This window comes from Pagrus major, chromosome 9 (assembly GCF_040436345.1).
Source record: "Pagrus major chromosome 9, Pma_NU_1.0".
Taxonomy (NCBI): domain Eukaryota; kingdom Metazoa; phylum Chordata; class Actinopteri; order Spariformes; family Sparidae; genus Pagrus; species Pagrus major.
Window position 1 is genome coordinate 6,525,620 of NC_133223.1, and position 18,657 is coordinate 6,544,276.

Below are 18,657 nucleotides of genomic sequence, written 5' to 3' on the forward strand. Positions count from 1 at the left end.
CATCCCTCATCATGAGGTTTGATATGGATGAGACAGCCACAGACCAGTCAGCAGAATAACATCGTGGCATTTTACATTCAGCAAACCATGGATATGTTCAGATTTGTACATGTGATATGTGTCATATCAATATTTATATATATAAGCTGACTTTCATCCCAGGAAGTGGAGGAGATGGTGGTGTTGTAACAGCTGGGCGAGACAGCTTTCATTTGAGATGCCAAAGTTCAAGATGGCTTTTCAACCATTGTAAGCATGAAACCACTGGATATGTTTAACAAGATGTCAGGACATTTCTCAGCTCATGTGTTAGTGGCAACAGAACCTAGTAGGCCAGAACATGATCATTTCCTAACCCTAACCAAGTGGTTTTTGTGCCCAAGCCTAACCAAACCATAAGTACAACCTTGTTAAAATGTAAAATTGATCATTGTACCTAAAGAAACATAAAGATTGCAACATGAAGAAATGCAAAGTTTCAACATATCTGTGGTTTGCAGAAATGTACATTTCCAACATGTATTCTGTGAACTGGGTTGGACAACCAACAGATGGGCTCTGCTCCTCAGAGAGTTCAAACCAAGCCTCTGCCGCTTTGCAGGTTAAAACCAGGGTTAAGAAAACAACTGAAGCAAACCAGAGGGTGAAGCTTGTACCAGTTTTAGAGAGAAATACTACTTTACATACTGTACACACATACGACTGCATTGTCATATTTTAATATTTCCTTTGCCATTTGAAATCCTGATGATTAGACTGGGAAACAGTTGGAGAGTCTTTGACCATAAGATCCAAGGAAAATGGTATTTAAAAAAAGACCTCACTCTAAAGGTTGCAGATAAATGGTCGTCATTACAGGAAACTATGACAGTTTTAACAAGACAGATACAGACCTCAGTAAAGCTTTAATATTCTAGTGAATTGCTGAAATTCTATGTATTTTGAAGGCTGGGTTATTATTATACCTCATGAAGACCCTGAGTGCTAGGCTAAAATACTATAATGTAGAGCACAGATCGGACTTTTTCAGTAGATGAATGAAGAGCTCAGGCTGTTAGGATACTCATGCCATGTGGAGACTGCTTATTGAAATGATGTGAAACCAGCGGAAACAGACCTGGAACCTGTTTAGGGACCACAGTTGTTTTAGACCAACAATCTGCTTTCTGTCTCCATTCAACAACAAATATCTGCTTTCTTTAGGCGTTCAGGATTACCTTCAGTAGTTAGCTACAGTTGATGGAAAAACGGTGAAAGTACAAGCTAGAGTCTTTTTTTATGTCACCTAAGCTGTTTTGCCAGCAGGAAGCCGAGGTTGCAAAGTACGGAGGCCCAGAATGTTCAATAATAACTAGATTAATGAGACATTTAACAATTAACTCATACAAAATATGAACATGAATTTATGAAATAATACAATAAAGTTTTGGAACTCAATATTATGAAATGCTTTTTCATCCTGATTCTTTTCACAATATCAGAGCTCATCACAAGCCATGTCAGTCAGAGTTGGTTTTCTCTCACACTCTCCAGTTACTGTTGTATTTCCAGCCCATCCTCATCAGGAACTTGTCCATATGAGGTACTTTAACCTGCTAAGATAGTTAAGTTTCGTCACGTATGTAACGTAAGTTATGTTACGTGTGTGACATTATTAGTAACAGATTTTACATGAATAATATCGTTATTTTAACCCAAACCACACTGTTCTCTGAAACTTAACCTTAGTGCATAGACCTAGTCACTAAAACTACACTTTCCTAAACCTAGACAACTTCACCCAAACACCCAAGGTATGCCTGTTGCTGGTACAATGCAATGGTCCTGTTGTTTTGGGAACAATAATGTTTGGGAGTCACTGGAGATCGACTTATTCAGTCATTTAGGCGTGAGGATGTGTTGTTACATTTCATGTTTAATTACATAATCAATCTAAATGTACTGATGCGTTTAAATGTTTGACTTATTGACTGATCTGTTTATCTAATCATGAACATTTTGGGCAACTCCTGAAAATGTTTAATATTAACAAGCTATTGATATTTTTCTTTTACTGAATGAATGGACTGATTGTTTAAGTGCTAATGGCGTCAACAGCATTTCACAACATCAGCTGATTAGCTGATACATATTAACAGTTATCTGTAAGTACATTTCATGTTTATTTTGAACCACTTAACACAAAGCTGTTGTATGTGTTAGGAGATGATTAAAACCTGTTACCAGTAACTCTGTGTAAAGTTACAGTCTGTTGCCATGCTGATGAGACAAATCTCAGCACCTTCGGGATAGAGAAACCTTGAGTTTGCTACCTAGAACTGCAACCTAGCCATGTTGCATTTTTCTCCATGGGAAGCTGCAGTCTCCAACGTTGATGTCTGATCCAAAGTCCATGCTGAGACGATGAAACTGAGATGAAACAGCAGGAGTCTGCTGTTGCACTGGTACCTGAATAGATCTCATTACAGCTGCACTGATAAACACAAACTGTTACACTTGCACATTTGCATGTTGTTGTACTCAACATCAGAGGTGAAAGCTGCTTCTACAGAACTGTGGGTTTCTTACATGTGCACCATTCTGCATCCCCGGCTGCATGAAAATAAATGCTTACTATTGAAGTACGCTAAATGCTTGCAGGGGTTTGGGGATGCTAAATGGTCAGAAGGGAGCGTTGTGAAAGCGAAAGCATTTGGTGAAAGCAGAGGACAGCACTTGTGATGGCAGAACACATTCTACAAGAAATTACATTCATCAGTACAAACAGGACCATAAACGGACTCTTCTGTCTAAATCAAAGACCGATTCAGCAGCCACATCAACTATTTTACAAGCCAGATGAATGGGACCCAAACACTATAGTTGGTTACTCGCCACAGTGGCTGTTGGACAAATGTACGAACAAAAAGGTTGAAGGGTGGAGTTCATTTCTCCACCGTAACACCAAATGTCACAGGCTTTTGTTCTAAACAGACTAACCTGATTTCTACACCATCCCTGGTGAATTTACATGCAGGTTCTCCCTGATTATTCTACTCTTTGTAAACTATCTAAGCATGTTTTTGGACAAAGTATTTGTAAACAGTGATACGAACAAATCATAGATGTCCCACAGAAAGGATTCCAGTCTCCATGGTGCCTTTTGTGTTGACAGGAATCCTGTGTGAGGTCCAGTCGTCCTCTGTTTGAGGTTATTCAGTGATTTGTCTCACCGTCCATGTACTGATGCCTCTTCCTGCAACTTCCAATTTTAAGCCACTTTACTGTAGTTCATAACAATTTTCAGTCCAGCACTGTTCAACTCAGATCCAACAGTGATTAGATGTAAACTCTGTAAGCAGTTCACTGCAACACTACTGAGAACTTCAACTCTGCTGCTGCTGCACAGTCCAGCAGCTGTTCACTGACTTCAGTTCAGCTCAGTTTTAGTTTGTCATCTTAGTGCAGACCAGACTGCTCCAGGTCACCGCTGCAAATCTGATTTCACTCTCAACCTCAGTCCTGAATTACACAAACATTCAATAAATTAAAGGTATGATGCAGGAATCCTCTGTGGTGACACCAGCGGTCTGTATTCTTGCTTGCTGCTGTTCAAGAGACATTGTTTTTAAATGGATCGTTTCCTATGTGGTTTCCCATCAGTGATCAAACTGACGGCAGGAAGTTTGGACGAGCAAGAACAATTGATTATGTTTTCAGTAAGTGGGGATTGGAGCTCATTTCTTTCCATCACTCTGTTCTTTATGTTACCATTTCCGAATCAACAGTTTTGTTTTTCTTGTCACTGAAGCTACTGTGTGCGGCACACAGGTATGTTTCTAACTCCTCTCATATGTCTTTTGGTTGGGGTCAGTCAGAATCCCTTTGAAACCTTTTACACTGTTCATTCAGTCAGTATCTATTAACCCACATGCTGATGGAAAGTTAGGTAAAGTTTCGTAGTTCACGAAACATTTCTGGAGCTTCACAGCAAAACAGCATTGCAGCACTCTCCTAAACAACTGAAGTAGATGGGGACTTGTTTTCTAATGAAAAAACTAAACTGAAATAAAAGAATGAAATGGGTACTTCTACAGACTTGGATTATGCTAGACGAGCTGTATGAAGAAATTTTTTTTGTTTTAAGTCCCAATCTACTTCAGTTGTTTAGCAGAATGCTGCAGCACTGTTTTACTGTGAAGCTCCAGAAATGTTTTGTGGACTACAAAACTTCACCTGACTTTCCATCAGCATGGGGGAGGAGATAATGAATGCATTTTCATTTAATCCTCCGTGAGTTTCTCATTGTACTGATTCAAATCAGACAAGATGACAAATACACAGTTAGCAGTATATTACCACTTTTCTGCTGTCCAACCAACCAGGCAAAATATCACTGTCTGATTTCCCTCAAGTGGTAAAATACTCACAAAACCTTTTCAATATGTTCAGTTATATCAGCCAAAACATGTTGGTATGATGCTCCTCAGTGAGTGGTTCTGCTGATCAGTTGGCTGATAAGGCCAATCCCTGAAGGACTCAGCACTGCCTCACTGTTCTTCTTCAGATCCAAAGCAACAGAGACATTAGCTCAACACTGGGATCAACAGAACGACCGTTTGCCTGCGATATATCATCTGTCCCTGAAAAAATAAACAGTACAAATATAAACTAATATGTTGCCATCATGCCTGCTCACAGTGTGTTTTGTAAATGCTCATTTTTTTTTATCAACTCTGAGCTCATTTCTTTGGGTTCTTACAGGGTGTCTATGCAGTTTATGGGACCTGCTTCATATGTAATAGTTGATACCAGGTGAACAAAGATCAGGTGAAGTGTTAGTCAGCAATTAAATATTGTACAGACGGAAATTTCACTGATTTTTCTGTCCTAGATTAAAACCTTGCACCACAAGAAGGACCCAGGCACCAAATCCCACTCACAAATTAATAAATACTACAGATAATTAAATGCTTCAAATATATCATAGAAGTATTGTGAGTGCCCTGGTGGTCCGTAACAGATGGTTTGTTGTTGAGTGTTGGGACACTCAGAGCTCCTCTCCATCACAGTGTGTTGCCCATGCTGCTGCTCACCAGCCCCTTGATATTGGTGATGGGCCGGACGTCGTGCAGCTGTCTTCTGCGATCGATGAATGTGGCCAACCGTGTTGTGTCCAGGGGCGTCTTGGAGTACTCCCCACCATGTGCACCCCCGCGACCCACCCACGGGTGCTGCAGACAGAAAGTAGCGCTAGGCCTCTTCCTGGGATCCTGCTGCAGCACCGAGGTCACAAAATCCCTAGCCGCCTGGCTCACATCACGGAAGTATTCGTCCGGAAAGCAGAAGTCCAGGCGGCAGATGTTGACGCAGGTTTCCTCCGGTGATTCATCCAGAAACGGGGAGACGCCACTGAGCATCACGTAAGCCAGCACGCCGATGCTCCACAAGTCTGTCGCAACAGACACCGGCGTCCCGCGAATGAGCTCAGGCGCAGCAAACTCTGGGTTTCCAAGCAAGAGGTGGACATAGCGTCGGTGGGAGGACAGCTGGACGGCGTCGCCGAAGTCGATGAGCTTAATGCATGGGGTGGGAGAGTGGAGGTCGACCATGATGTTCTCAGGCTGCAGGACAGAGAAATCACAAACAAACTGGGGATCAGGATTTTTATGTTCCCAACAAATATGACTTTTTTTAAAAAAAAATTAAAAATTACACATCTAAAATGTATTATTTATAATAAATTCCTCAATTTATAGAAAAGTTTGCAGAGAAGACATGCATCATAAAGAGCTATCCTGCACATTTAAAGGCACCAATGCAAATAGTTAAGGATAAAAATAGAACTCAGTCTTTATGTATCACACACATCTCACCTTCAGGTCCAGGTGTGCCACTCTGCAGGTGTGAAGGTGCTGCAGGGCCTCCAGTGTTTCTCTGATGAAGAACGCCACCTTCTCCTCCATCAGCTCATCGTGGGCGACAAGGTAATCGAGCAAGCGACCATCTTCCAGCCTGACACACACACACACACACCACGTAGATTATATGTAACATTTAGATGAAACACCTCTACTGTGTTTTGGAGTAGACACCAGAGCGACGGACAAGACAGTTGAATGTGTAACAGTAACTCAGTTTCAATGGCAGCAGGAGTTCATGAAAGTCGATCAGACTTACAGCTCCATGATCAGCATCAGAGAGGTGGGAGACTCATATGTGTCCAACAGCGCCACCAGCTGGGGGTTCTGTACATGTAGGAGGACGTCGGCCTCATGAGCCACCTGCTCCTTCTTCTGCATCTTCTTACTCACAAACTTAACTGCAACCTGAACAGAAGAAAAAGGGACATGTCCTCTGAGACAAGACAATACAAGTCACTGCAACCTGAAACAAGCAAAAATTATTTCACAGTCAAATATACAGATCTACTGATGTTTAGGAGAAACACAGCCATCACTTTAACTTAACACACAAACACAAACTTCACTGAAACATGAAATGCATAAAAAATAAACACATTTACCAAATATAAGAAAACAAACTTAAAATGAACAATAATACACTGACACATTTGACTATAACATAGTAATAAAATGACTTGTTTGAAACTGAAAAACTTCACTGCCATCTTTAACTTCAGTGCACTGAAGAACACAGAAACACATTTTACATCAACATGTCGACAAGTCAGAGTGTGAGGCAAGTCCTACCTCTTTCTTTGTTGACTTGTTGAGACATTTTCTCACCACTGAAAACCGTCCCCTGGTGAAGAGAGGGACAAACAGAGACAGGAGAGGTTAAAGAGAACAAAGGTCACACATCTCACACAATCTATCACCATCAGGCCTGAAGGTCGAGTTTGGGAAAGTCAGTGCTTTGGGACAGTTCACCTTCCAATCTCACTGATCTCAGAGAAGGTCGACTCAAAGTTTTCTTTCCACTGGATCCCTGTTCCATCGTAGCCTGAGTCTGGACAGAAAGGAGGAGGATTAACACATTTCCATTTTCATCACTGCATGACCTTTTCTCTTGTGCCACCATCTTTACATCATCAATACTGCATTTATCATTTGTCACTCTTGCAAAGAAAGTAAAAACAAAAATGCTGAAGTATTCTTTTGAAGAAGCTGTGTGTGTGTGTGTGTGTGTGTGTGTGTGTGTGTGTGTGTGTGTGTAGACCTACTGCTGCTGGGAAGTGTGACCATATTTGAGGGCTCGGATGGCGGGCCAACCCCCCAGCGGTTGGAGGCTCGCACTCTGAACTGGTAGTGACCTCCGGGGATCAGAGTGTCGATCTGAACACACTCCTCTCTGCTGCTGGCCACCTGCTGCCATAGCAACGAGTCTGAGGGCGAGAGGGAAGGAAAGATTTAGTCTCTTCACATGTTTTAAAGGCAGACAACACCGTCTAATACCACAACTGCTCCCCCCCACACACACACCTTCCTGTCTGTACTCCACAGTGTAGCTGCTGACAGCACTGTGAGCGGATGAAGCCGGAGGCGGCCAATGTATCATCACCGCCGTGCTGCTGGCCTCCTGGGCCACCGGTCTCCCCGGGGCTGCTGGGATACCTGCAGGAGACAAATCAGACGCACAGTCAGCAAACCCACTGCAGCTGCTTTTCCAAAGGAACATCTCAATGTTACAGAAACATTGTTAGAAATTAACAGTCTAATTCCGCTGCTTTATAAAGGTGAAACGCTCCTTTAAATCCATGCCTGTTACCTTGCACTTTAATGGAGGCGGAGGAGGAGGCAGAGCCGTGATCGTTAACAGCAACGCAGGTGTAGATCCCTGTGTCCTGAGGCATCAGATTACAGATCTTCAACAAGATGTCACCTGTATCCCTGGAGAGGAGGAGGGAGGGAGGAACAGGATTAGAGAGAAGGAAAAGAGAGAGAAGACAAGTACAGGAGAACAAAAGAATAGGAAGAGGAACATTCATTTAATCAATCTAACTGTGTAGGAATTAAATCAAACTACACACATGCTCCCAGTGTTACCTGATGTCTATAGTGAAGCGGCTGTTGCTGGTCACAGGGTTCTGGTCGGGGCCCTTCAGGGTGACGGCGGGTTTGGGTCGTCCACACACTTTACAGCAGAGGACTACAGTCTCCCCGAACGCACACACCACGTCTGACAGAGGGACGAGGAACTCCGGAGCCACTGCACACAGGAAACATATCACTGAGTACTGACTCCTCAGCTCTTTCTCCAATTTCTAGTTAGAATTAAATACTTTACATTAAAATGTCCTTAATGTAGCTTTATTTATAGAACATACTGTATATTATACACTTTAAATATGGATTTGTACTTCAGATGGAAGCCAGTGCTGTTCATTGAGCTATGTGACTTCAGGGGAGGGGTTGGCAGACACAGCGTGGCCTCTGGTCTGTGAACATGATTTCACACCACCTGTTTTAATTTGTCTACAGTTTAGCGCTAACCTCAACTTTGTAGAGCTCTTTACTCATAATAGCCAAGTCAGGCCTAATTCTGGCACAGTGTGGACACCCCGGCTGTGTCCTGGCACCGGATGCATTAAATGACATCCTGCTTTGGCTTACATGGCTGCCAGGGGATGTGGACTACGGCCCAGTTGGCAGCCCAGCCTTGGGGATCAGACTAGTGTAATGTGTAATGTAATTTATCATGGTCTGGCAATATTTATAAAGCAGGGGCGCTGCAAACCCAATGTAAGGCATGTTATTAGCAACTATGGTGTGCTGTATGTTACCAAAAATAGATAGAAAGTTAAAGGAACAGTTCACCCAAAAATGACAATTCAGACATAATCTCTTATCACCCATGCTGATGAAAAGTCGAAAGTTTAATCGTTTGATTTGATTTCTCAGGGCTTCAGGAGACTTGAATTTTTTTCAGTTGTTTTTCACATTTTGAAACAAGTCCCCAGCTACTTCAGTTGTTTAGCAGAATGCTGCATCACTGTTTTGCTGTGAAGCTCCAGAAATGTTTTGTGGACTATGAAACTTCACCTGACTTTCCATCAGCATGGGGGTTAAAGAGATCATGTTATGCTTTTTAGGTTTTTGCCTTCCTTTATTGCGTTATGAAGCATTTTTGTGCATGTAAAAGCTCTGCATAGTGAAAAAGTCCACACCAAAGGGAGTTACTCTCTCTCACAGAAAACACTGCTCCTCACTGCCTGAAACACCTGGTTTGGAGTCGAGCCTTCGAGTTACTTATGTGCGTCACTATGTAACGGCCTTTATATAAATATATATTTTTATATATTTATTCTAAAATATATACACTCCAGTCAGTCAGCAGACATACAGTTGCTACTGCTATAGCAGCATTATTTTAGATCACACTACCTTGCTTGGCATGGGATGCTGGGATGCTGCAGCAATGCACCATATGAGAAAAATCATGTGTTTTTTGAAAATTAAAGTATGTAAACCTATTTTATTAGGACCCCCAAATAAGAGTGTGAACTATTTGCCTAATATGACCTCTTTAATAGATACTGAGTTTTCATTTTTGGGGAACTTTTCCTTTAAACAACATTATGTAGTGCAGGTGGTGAGATGTGTGCAGGAGCTTGACTTCTAAACTCAGCCTTTTGATTCATTTCATTCTTTTTTTTATTTTAACACTTCCTGATCATATATATGTAACTCCAAGGAACAAACAAAGCTGCACTAGCTGAAGCTGACACTAATGTATTAGATAAGCTGACTCAGATGATTTCATGTGTCCCTTACCTTCCTGGATGAAGTTTGGGTTGAGAAGCTGAAAAACAGATGAGGTCAACATTTAAATGAGGAGGAGTTTTCAACATGTAATACGCTTTTAAAAAAGCAGTGTAACTGCACTATTTGTGACAAATACTGTGGTTCATGTTTTCTGTCCACACCAAGACTATTCTTTATATCGCTGTCATTTCCCAGCTGCTGAAGTAAAAAATAATCTAGTTTTGTAATGTGCTGTAGACACAAACTCAATGCAACATGTCTCCACAGTAAAGTCACAAGTCTTTTCTACGAATACATAGTGTGTGTGTACCTCCATGCCTGTCTTTGGGACAAGGTCGTCATCACAGTCTGACTCATCTGAAGTGTGAACCTCCTGGTGGAGAGTGAAGGAAGCACAGAGGAAAGTAGAGGAATGTGAGAGCACAGAGGGAAATGCAGGATTTAAAGAGGTGTAGGGTAAGGGAGGAGCAAAGGGAAGCAAAGAAGAGAGAAGAAATTGTTAAGAAAGGAAGAAAAGAACAGGAATAATGGGAAAAATGCAATAAAGTTCCAAGGGAGGGAGGAACATAAGTAAAAAAAAAGAGCAGGGGAAGAACAAGAGGATAGGAGCAAGTGTAAGGAAGGATGGAGGAAAAGAAAGAATAACACAGGAAGAAAAGGAAAGTGAGGAGGATAAAGAGAATATCGAGAGTGTTTAAAACTGAGGAGAAACACTTTCATCTTGCTGCTGTGGAGGTTTTCCAGGATCTGAAGAAGTTTGGCTGATACTCACCTGAGAGATGTTCGACTTTTCTTGAGACATCTGATGTTTTACATCACCGTTTCCTTACCCTCTCAAATGTCCTACCTCACACTAAGCAACCAACCACTGCTTACTTACTGAAGTGCTTTAAACTGCAATTCATCTAATGGCCACTAAATGCTTGCTCTTTGCTTTTTTTGGATCTACTAAATGACAAAAGGTGAAAGTGAGAGGTACATTTCTTGGCTTTTAAACGTCAATACTGATGTCAGACTCTACACGAACTGTATGGTTCTTTAAGTGGAGGATTTCTGTCTGAAGGTTTCTCTCATTCAGCAGCAGGCAGTCCTTTCAGGATCTTTGTCCTCAGTTTATTACAATTTGTCTTTGTTGATTCAAATAAAGGGAAAGAGGTTTAACCCAGAGATCCTTTAAGACTCATATAAAAGCATAACAGTGCTGTAAACTTTGACTGTTGAGCATCATCTGAGCTTGTCCCCGTCTTTTACATTCATAGTTTCAAACACTTTAATCAAAAGCAACCCCTTTAAGACTGGATAGCTGCTAAGGAGAAATACAAATGTTGTACAGATAAACAAAGGCTGTGCATTTAGCTGCATGTAGTGTTACTTCATGGTGGAAAATCAGTTTTTCTTCACATGGTGAACTTCAGAATTAAATCCATATCTGTCATGTAAAAAGTGCAGATTTAGAGCTCAAAGGGAGGTCTGCAGTGTTCGAATATATAATCTGAACCTACATCATGTGTCTGTGAACACCATGAGGATTCACATCTAGCCAGTCTGTGTTATTGGATGTTATGAGCACGAAACAGAGCTCTATGATGTTAGAATACTACAGAAACACTGGTTAACACAGCAGAGCCAAAACAAATTCAAACTGAAATCAATAAATCACTGAACTCTACCTCTATCCATGCACAGGGAGGGAGAAATAAACCACAACGCAAAAACACAAAAAGAAATCAGACTTTATTTTACATTCAGTGCATTTGAGTGTTTGGGGTAAATCAAACTTGCAGTGCTGTGCTTCAGTGGTTCTCAACTGTCGAACATTTTTATACTTTCACGTATGTTTTCTCTTTCTGTGGACTCTGTTCACACCAACATTTCATACATGACATTTTGCACTGGAATCTATATATCCCAGTTACACTGTTGTGATTGGTGGATTTGCTTACAGGATGTTCAGTTTCTTGTAGACTTTGAGCTTTGAGACAGTTGCTGCCCAAACCTTTTATTCCTAAACCTTCTGTCATGGTTTGTTTGGCCAATCAAAATGCTTTCACCCATTATCCAATCGCTAAATTCAGAATGTACTGAACCCAGCACTGTCAATTAAGTCTAAATTCATGTCTGATGCAAGTTGAGAACCACTGCTGGAGTCAAACAGAGACACAGCAACTACTGTGTGTGTTTGTAGGTCTGCACACACACATGCGCGCACACACACGGGTTAAGAAGAAAAATAAAAATCAACTGGGGCAACGGGCAGGTGAGGGGTTTTTCGGCACACACATGACATCACCAGCGTGCGCCATCGGCCTGCTTTTACTCACTTTGCCCTTCGCCCTGGTGGCGGGGGAGGCGAGCGGGAGAGGGGGCGTGGTTTCTTTGGGCTTACGAAGGAGGCCATTCTCCTGACCTCTGACCAAGGAGGCGTCCTTAGCTTCTGCGCGCTTCCTGGCACGCAATGTATTCCATGACAGAGACTTCCTGTACGGTACAGGAACGAGAAACATCAACCAGCCAATCAGAGAGAAGCTCAGCGGGGTCCAGCTTAGTCTGGCTGCAGAGGCAACATGTCTGTCAGGTCAGGACTTTGGATTTTGCTGCATTTGTACATGCATAGGCAATACAGACCACCTTCACAGCTGACATTTTGACAAGTTTATAGCAGGACAAACACATCTATGAGGGTTTGGTTCCATTGAGATGTCCCAGTGAGTCATACTGGTGAGCCAGCAGGCACAATATCAGAGCCACAAAAGAGCCCTCTAACAACTGGAATATATCGTCTTCATAAAATGTCATTTGTAGCCACATCTTCAAATCTTTTAGAGCTCACTCAGTTTTTTTTATATTATATTTCTATCTACAAAAGTATTAGCATGCTAACATTAGCTTACAACTGTGGGGAATGTTTAACATGGTAAACTTAAACTTTAGCATGCTACAAATTTAGCAAACTGACATTATCTCACATAAATGGTAGCCTGCCATGTAAGCAATGTAACAAAGCCAGGCTAAAAGAAGATACCAGAGAAGGTACTGTTTGGTTAAGTCAATCAGAGCTCCTGGCAGCTGTGCTAGCCTTTGTCCATTTCTGCCACCTACATGTTTAACTGCTTGATAATTATCCAAAACAAGCTCACAGATCCTGCGTTTTAGTTTTTTGTCCTAAATTTGATACTACCTCATTCATTGGAAAGCTCCTTTTAATAGTGAGACAACCTGGAGGTCGGGACCTTCATCGGGGTCAAAAACTGATTTTTCTGGGGGTTTGTGACTGGAAAAAAACAAAAAAAACAAAACACTGAACTAATAGACTGTAAACTATGAGATCAATATGTGAATCTTTCTCATAAATATGAGGTAATACCCCAAAAATGAAAACACAACCTTCTTTTTAAGAAGCAGAAATGGGTTTTTATAAAAACAAAATACGCTGTAAAAGCTCTCTGCTGTATTAAATTATGGCCCTCTTTCAAAATGTTTTTTTTCTGCATCATTCTCTGGTCTCCATAGCTTACTTCTATAATGTTTGTCAGCATGTCTTCACAATCTAAATGTTTATATCCTCATGTGTTGCAGCAGAGGCTCCTGACAGGGTCACTGTTGCCTGAAGCTGCAGCCAGACCTTTCTGATCCGTTAAGACACAGGAGAGGACGGACAGAAGGACGGAAGGACTCACTTTAATGAGACAGAGATAAAGATAGACTGGAGGAGAGAGGGACAGAAACAGAAACATACTGTACCTTTAACACAACCAGAAACAACACTAAGCTTTTAACACTTTCAAGAATCACACCTGCAGTTCAACACACTTGTGTTGTGTTTCCTGTAGACGTAGGTGTTATGTTCATTTATGTTTTAATTATTTACTGTTATACATGAGTAGTGAAGACTCTTTTCTTTCAGATAATGTCTGTACTGGATAAAATGAATCCTCCACAGTTCATGAAAATGTGTTTCACTGTCTCAGTATTACTTACTAAGTGTCATGTCATTTTATTTTCACCATTTTGTCTTCAACAACACTTTTGTCAGGTTAGTGTCAGACTTGCTGTCAGTTTGGTTTAACAAAGGTTATCAGCCGTTAACACTTTCCAGACACTTTAAAGGTGCAGTATGTAAGAATTTTAATTTAAAATATTCAGAAATTAAATAAAATTAACAACAGAATGTGAATAATTAACAGTTCTGACAATATATTAAAAACACCTATGGTCCTCCCGAGCTCCTGTGCTAACTTAGCTAACTAGCAGCTACAGTTAGCAGCAGTTGTTGTTGGATTGATAATTCTTACGTATTGCACCTTTAAGAGCACTTTTTTTGAAATCATCCTGGATTCTTTTGCAAACCACAGTTAAACCTAAATGGAATGTGTAAGTATGTACCTTCTGTGGAGTGTCAAACCGATGAGGTTAGTAAAAACTGAAACAAATAAAGTCCAAAGAAATGTCACTACACAAAAATCAAAATCAACCATACAGGGAAAAGGTGCAGACAAAGGTTTTATAGCTGTAACTCGAAGGAAAGCCTCAGTGCTGTTGATGTCTTCTTTCCTTATAGTCAGAAAATCTTAACAAATAAAACCTTGCTTTATCTGTTCACTTAAAATCTAATTCCATGCCATACAGAAAATATAAACCTTAAAATTTAACCTTAATAATTGTTGATTTTTGTTGTTTCATCTTCCTCCTTCTAAGCTTTAGTCACTTGACTCCTAAATCTCTCATCTTCTATAGAAAAATGGAACGTAAAAGGTAAAGTTGCACACAGAAGCAGGCAAAACGCTCAGTTTCACATTTGCTGTTGTAGTTTATTTACAAATATTAAAAACTACAAAGAGTTAACCATCTTCATCCTAACGCAGAACAAAACAACTTCACCTTCACGTCGCTTTGCTAACTCATGCTCAAGTCCAAAAGGTTTATTTTACATATTTAAAATACATTTAAAATCATTATTATTAGACTACCAACAGTACAATGCTGACCGTTGCTATTGAACGCAACATATTGCACAGCTTGACTTCATTCATATTTTTTCTCATCTTAAATAGTGCAAAAGGGATTTTTTTTTAAACAGGAATGTTCCAGAGCCTCAGTCGAAAAATTTACTTTGTACAGTGAACTGCTGACATAATAAACAAAATCAACATGGAGGAGGAAAAAAATCCAACTTTGTCCGTAAAATAAAATAATAATTAACAAGGCAGAAAAACAACAACAACAACAACAACAACAAGAGGGAGAAACATAAATTTCTTTATAGATTGCCACAGACAACAAAATAAATCTTCTCCACTGCGGAGAACGGGGCTGAGTCCACCTGAATGCCCCAGGTGAGTTTTTTTTTTTTCTTTCCAAAAACGTTAAAAAGAAAAAAAACAATTATACAAAAACAAAAGAAAAAGCAGGGTGTTAGGAACTGAAATAAGAGTCCGGTTTTAGCTCCACATGAGTGTCAATGGTTTTCTCTGTCTGGTTTCCAGAGTCAGCTACAACTTACAAGATTTTCTATCCAGTCTGTTTCTGCAGGATAAATCTTCAGAACTCGATTACATATAAAATGATCAGTGTGTGTTTGTGTGTGTGTGTGTTTGGTTGCAAGCCTAAAATCCATTTTCATGTAGTTGCCACAGAGCCGTAAAGTGACAATGGCTCAGAAATAAAACTGTCACTGCAGCAGGTTGACGGACATTAAGGGAGCAGTTCTGTACCTTTTACCTCCGACAAGCCAGTCAGGAGTTCGAATACCGAAAAAAAAAAAAAAGTCTCCTATGAGGTCCAGGAGTTCGTTCTTAAAGGGAGGAGGAGGAGGAGGAGGAGGAGGAGGAGGGGGAAAGTATATGAGGGGAAGAGGAGTTAGGAGGTCAGGGCAGGGAGCAGTTAGGAGCTGGGGATGGGAGCTGGTTCAAAAAGCTAAAAAAACAAAACAAACAAAAGCTTTGTCTCCACCATTCTCTCATCCCGTCCGAGTGCTTGGTTTCGAGCCCAACCAGAAGTGCATCTGTCTGCAGGTAAAGAAGTGCTGGGTGGGTGGTGGGGGACTTACTTGATGTTGTTGGCATCGGCCACTGCCGTTGGGAAAGAGGAAGTAGAAGAAGAGTCTTTTATGGACTTTGTGAGCGGGCCCAAGATGTGTCCCGGCACCCAGCCCTCCGCTGCAGGTGATTGGATGTTGGCTGGACGATAAACAAGGTACATGTTCTGCTGATTGGTGGCCAGGATTTGGACGATCTCTCCCTGACTGACGCAGATCTCGTTCTCTTTGAGCGCCGAGTAGTCCTGAGTGACCAACATGGTGGAGGAGACGCCATTACAGCCACCTTCACTGTCCTGAGGAGGAGAGAGGAAAGGATGGAGAAAAGAGGACAAGACAAGAGGAGCAAACACAGAGAGGAAGAGAGCGAAGAAAAGATGGAAATGACGGAAGAAGAGCGGATGAGGACAATTGAGGACAAGGTTACGGTGTGTCTATGTGGGTTGGACAACAGTCCTGCTGGCTGTGATGCCATTATAGCTGACCCAGACCTGAGGAGGAGCAGAGGGAGGTCAGGGCCCAGGAGGAGGAGGAGGAACAGTGACAGAGTGTCAGCAGTCTGTTCAGTGTGCAGTTGGACACTTCCTACTATTGCAAAAAAGCAATCTGTAAGCAGCTTGTCTCTCTAGAAACAGTGTCCTGCTTATTGTGGATAACTCACATAACCCTGTTACCAAAGCTTTCCATTTCTAAGAAAACACCTCTGTATCTCGGCAGCACATACAGCTGGGTTAAATGTCTGACCGTCAAAAACCTGCAAAAATATGCTGCATTTGTTTCAAATGTATTACAATTGTTTCTTCATTGTAAATGATAATATCAGCTTAACAATTTGAGCGGGAAGTTGAATTTTTGATACCCAGACATTTCAGAATCTCTTATTTGGTTTGTCCCCCTCATGCTTTAATGACAGCTGTCAGATGATGCTGGGATAACTCCAGCTCAGCGCAGGCTGCCATTAAAGCAAAAGGGGGACAGACCAAATACTGACATATTCTGAAATTCATGGACATTTTTCAAAGATTCAACTTCTCAATCAAATTGTTCGTATGATATTATCATTTCCAATGAAAACATAGTATTACATTCAAAACAAATGCAACAAAGACGCGTCTTGACTAGTGATCTTACACTTATTGACCTTACTCTACATTAAAACCTCAGCAAAGGAACACAGCTTTAAAAGGCTGTCATACTATAAAGCCTTAAATAATGTAGTCTTGTGTTCCACTTTAAGTGAGTGTCTTTATAGTCATGACGAGAAAACTCTCATGGCCTTGTTCTTGGAAACATTTCCCCCCTGATGAGGGTCAAGGTGCTTCCATGAAGAGCTTGGTAGGCTGTAAAGTAGAAAGCGAGCCGAGCTGTCCCACCTGCTGCAGACAGCAAAAGGTTTTCAGTCAAAGTAGGCCAGAGCAAGAGCAGCCTGTGTATGTATATATATAAACCCACATAGGGTGCTGCTACACCTGCAGTAGCCCAGATTTTACCCTTGGCTTTTAGGGACAGGTAACAGCCTTGCAGACAGCATGAAGGGAGAAAGTGTGCTTCATGCCCTAGTTCACCAACTGTCTGCTGCAGTCTACGGTCTAAACAGTGCAAAATCAAGAAGAGCTGTGTCTCAAAACTAGCCTGAACTCAAAACCACATCCAGGCTATATGTAAAATCACAAATACACTTAGAAACCTGAAGAAATGAAAAAAGTGGAAGCGTGCAGCAGTAATGAGCCAGTTCCCCTCACATCTCGTGTGTCCAGGCTGCAGGAACTCACCCTGGAGACAAAACACGATGAACCGCCGTTGGAGGTAGACATCTTCATCTGGCTCCTCCCCCTCTCTGATTCCTTGTCGCCGAGGCCGACCGCTGAGGACGGACGGCTGTGCGAGGACGCAGCGGGCCGGTTCCCAGAGGTGGAGCGGTTTCTGGTCAGTGACGAGCTGCAGCCTGCTCCGCCCTTCTCCTTCTGGTACTCAATGGGAGACTGAAGCGCTACAATCACACACAGATGGAACGTTTATATTCCCCTTCTGTGTTTTTGATCCTGCTTATTGTACGACAGTTTAAGCATAGTACAACAACAGTTTGGGATATTTTAGCCCATTAGTCATACACTTTACATGATGTCTGTTTGAGAAGAATGCAGTGCTGTTGTTCATTTAAATGTCTGCTTTCTCGGCAGCAGATGTTTAATTCTCTTCAGCACCCTTTGAAAAAATACTTGCAGAGACGTATAACTTTCTCAAAATAGTCACAGTGAACACTGCCTTTGTTTTTTCCCCACCTTAAAGTTGCATTAGGATCAGGTTAAGTTACAGTTTCATGTGAGGAAATGATTTCTTTGTACAGTCAAGTGCAATCAAGAAACATCAAAAAAGCCACCGATGTAAAAAATGACTAAAGTGAATTTTCTTTCTAAGCATTTTACACTGTAGTCTGACTGGGGCTGGTTCATTACCTCTTTTTGGGGGAAGAGAAAGTACATCATGCTTCAGAAGAGAATTCTGCAGGTGTGTGTGGATCTGTGGATCTGTTTGTGTGTGTGTGTGTGTGTTGTCTCACCTGACAGAAAGTTGCTCTGAGCATCCAGGACCTCCTGGATGTGTCGGACCCAGACCTGCTTGATGTCGACGTTGGCGGCCTGCAGGGTGAAACGCTCCGACGAGCCGCGACACGACAAGACGAACTTACAGGGATCGTTATCCATGCTGTCCTCCAGACCCAGGTAGGATATCTGTGGGGGGGGGGCAAGGTGAAAGTTATAGTGTGCTTTTAATTTAGAGGTTCTTTGTTTTATGCACAGCGTGACTGTATAACAGTAGAATCTCCATCAGGCCAAACTGACCCCCTTTTTTAGTATATAAAATGTTCTAATGTAATAAGGTTATAAAACATAAAAGATATTAAAAAAGTATTTA

At 41.5% G+C, this 18,657-nt stretch overlaps 2 protein-coding genes across 5 annotated transcripts in view; both read right to left on the reverse strand.

Annotated features, from left to right (window-relative positions):
* Window positions 1–5,045: 5,045 nt before the first annotated feature.
* LOC141002594 (kalirin-like) lies at window positions 5,046–10,509 on the reverse strand. The gene is made up of 12 exons (XM_073473951.1): window positions 10,480–10,509; window positions 10,018–10,080; window positions 9,717–9,744; window positions 7,989–8,151; window positions 7,711–7,832; window positions 7,425–7,556; window positions 7,166–7,327; window positions 6,873–6,951; window positions 6,693–6,744; window positions 6,160–6,308; window positions 5,856–5,994; window positions 5,046–5,603 (listed from the first exon to the last, which is right to left on the reverse strand). Exons 1-12 carry the CDS (start codon window positions 10,507–10,509, stop codon window positions 5,046–5,048), a joined length of 1,677 nt encoding a protein of 558 aa, XP_073330052.1.
* Window positions 10,510–11,420: 911 nt separating this feature from the next.
* The window catches only part of kalrna (kalirin RhoGEF kinase a), a 154,046-nt gene continuing 146,809 nt past the window's right edge, over window positions 11,421–18,657 (reverse strand). For 3 of the 4 annotated variants that reach the window (XM_073473301.1, XM_073473300.1, XM_073473302.1), the window contains 3 exons: window positions 18,302–18,473; window positions 17,514–17,731; window positions 14,495–16,037 (listed from right to left, as the gene is read on the reverse strand). In XM_073473301.1, the coding sequence (XP_073329402.1) occupies window positions 15,750–16,037; window positions 17,514–17,731; window positions 18,302–18,473 (678 nt within the window). In that variant the 3' untranslated portion in view covers window positions 14,495–15,749. Of the gene's footprint in view, window positions 12,186–14,494; window positions 16,038–17,513; window positions 17,732–18,301; window positions 18,474–18,657 lie in introns of those variants that run through there. The other variant, XM_073473303.1, reaches the window with a different exon arrangement.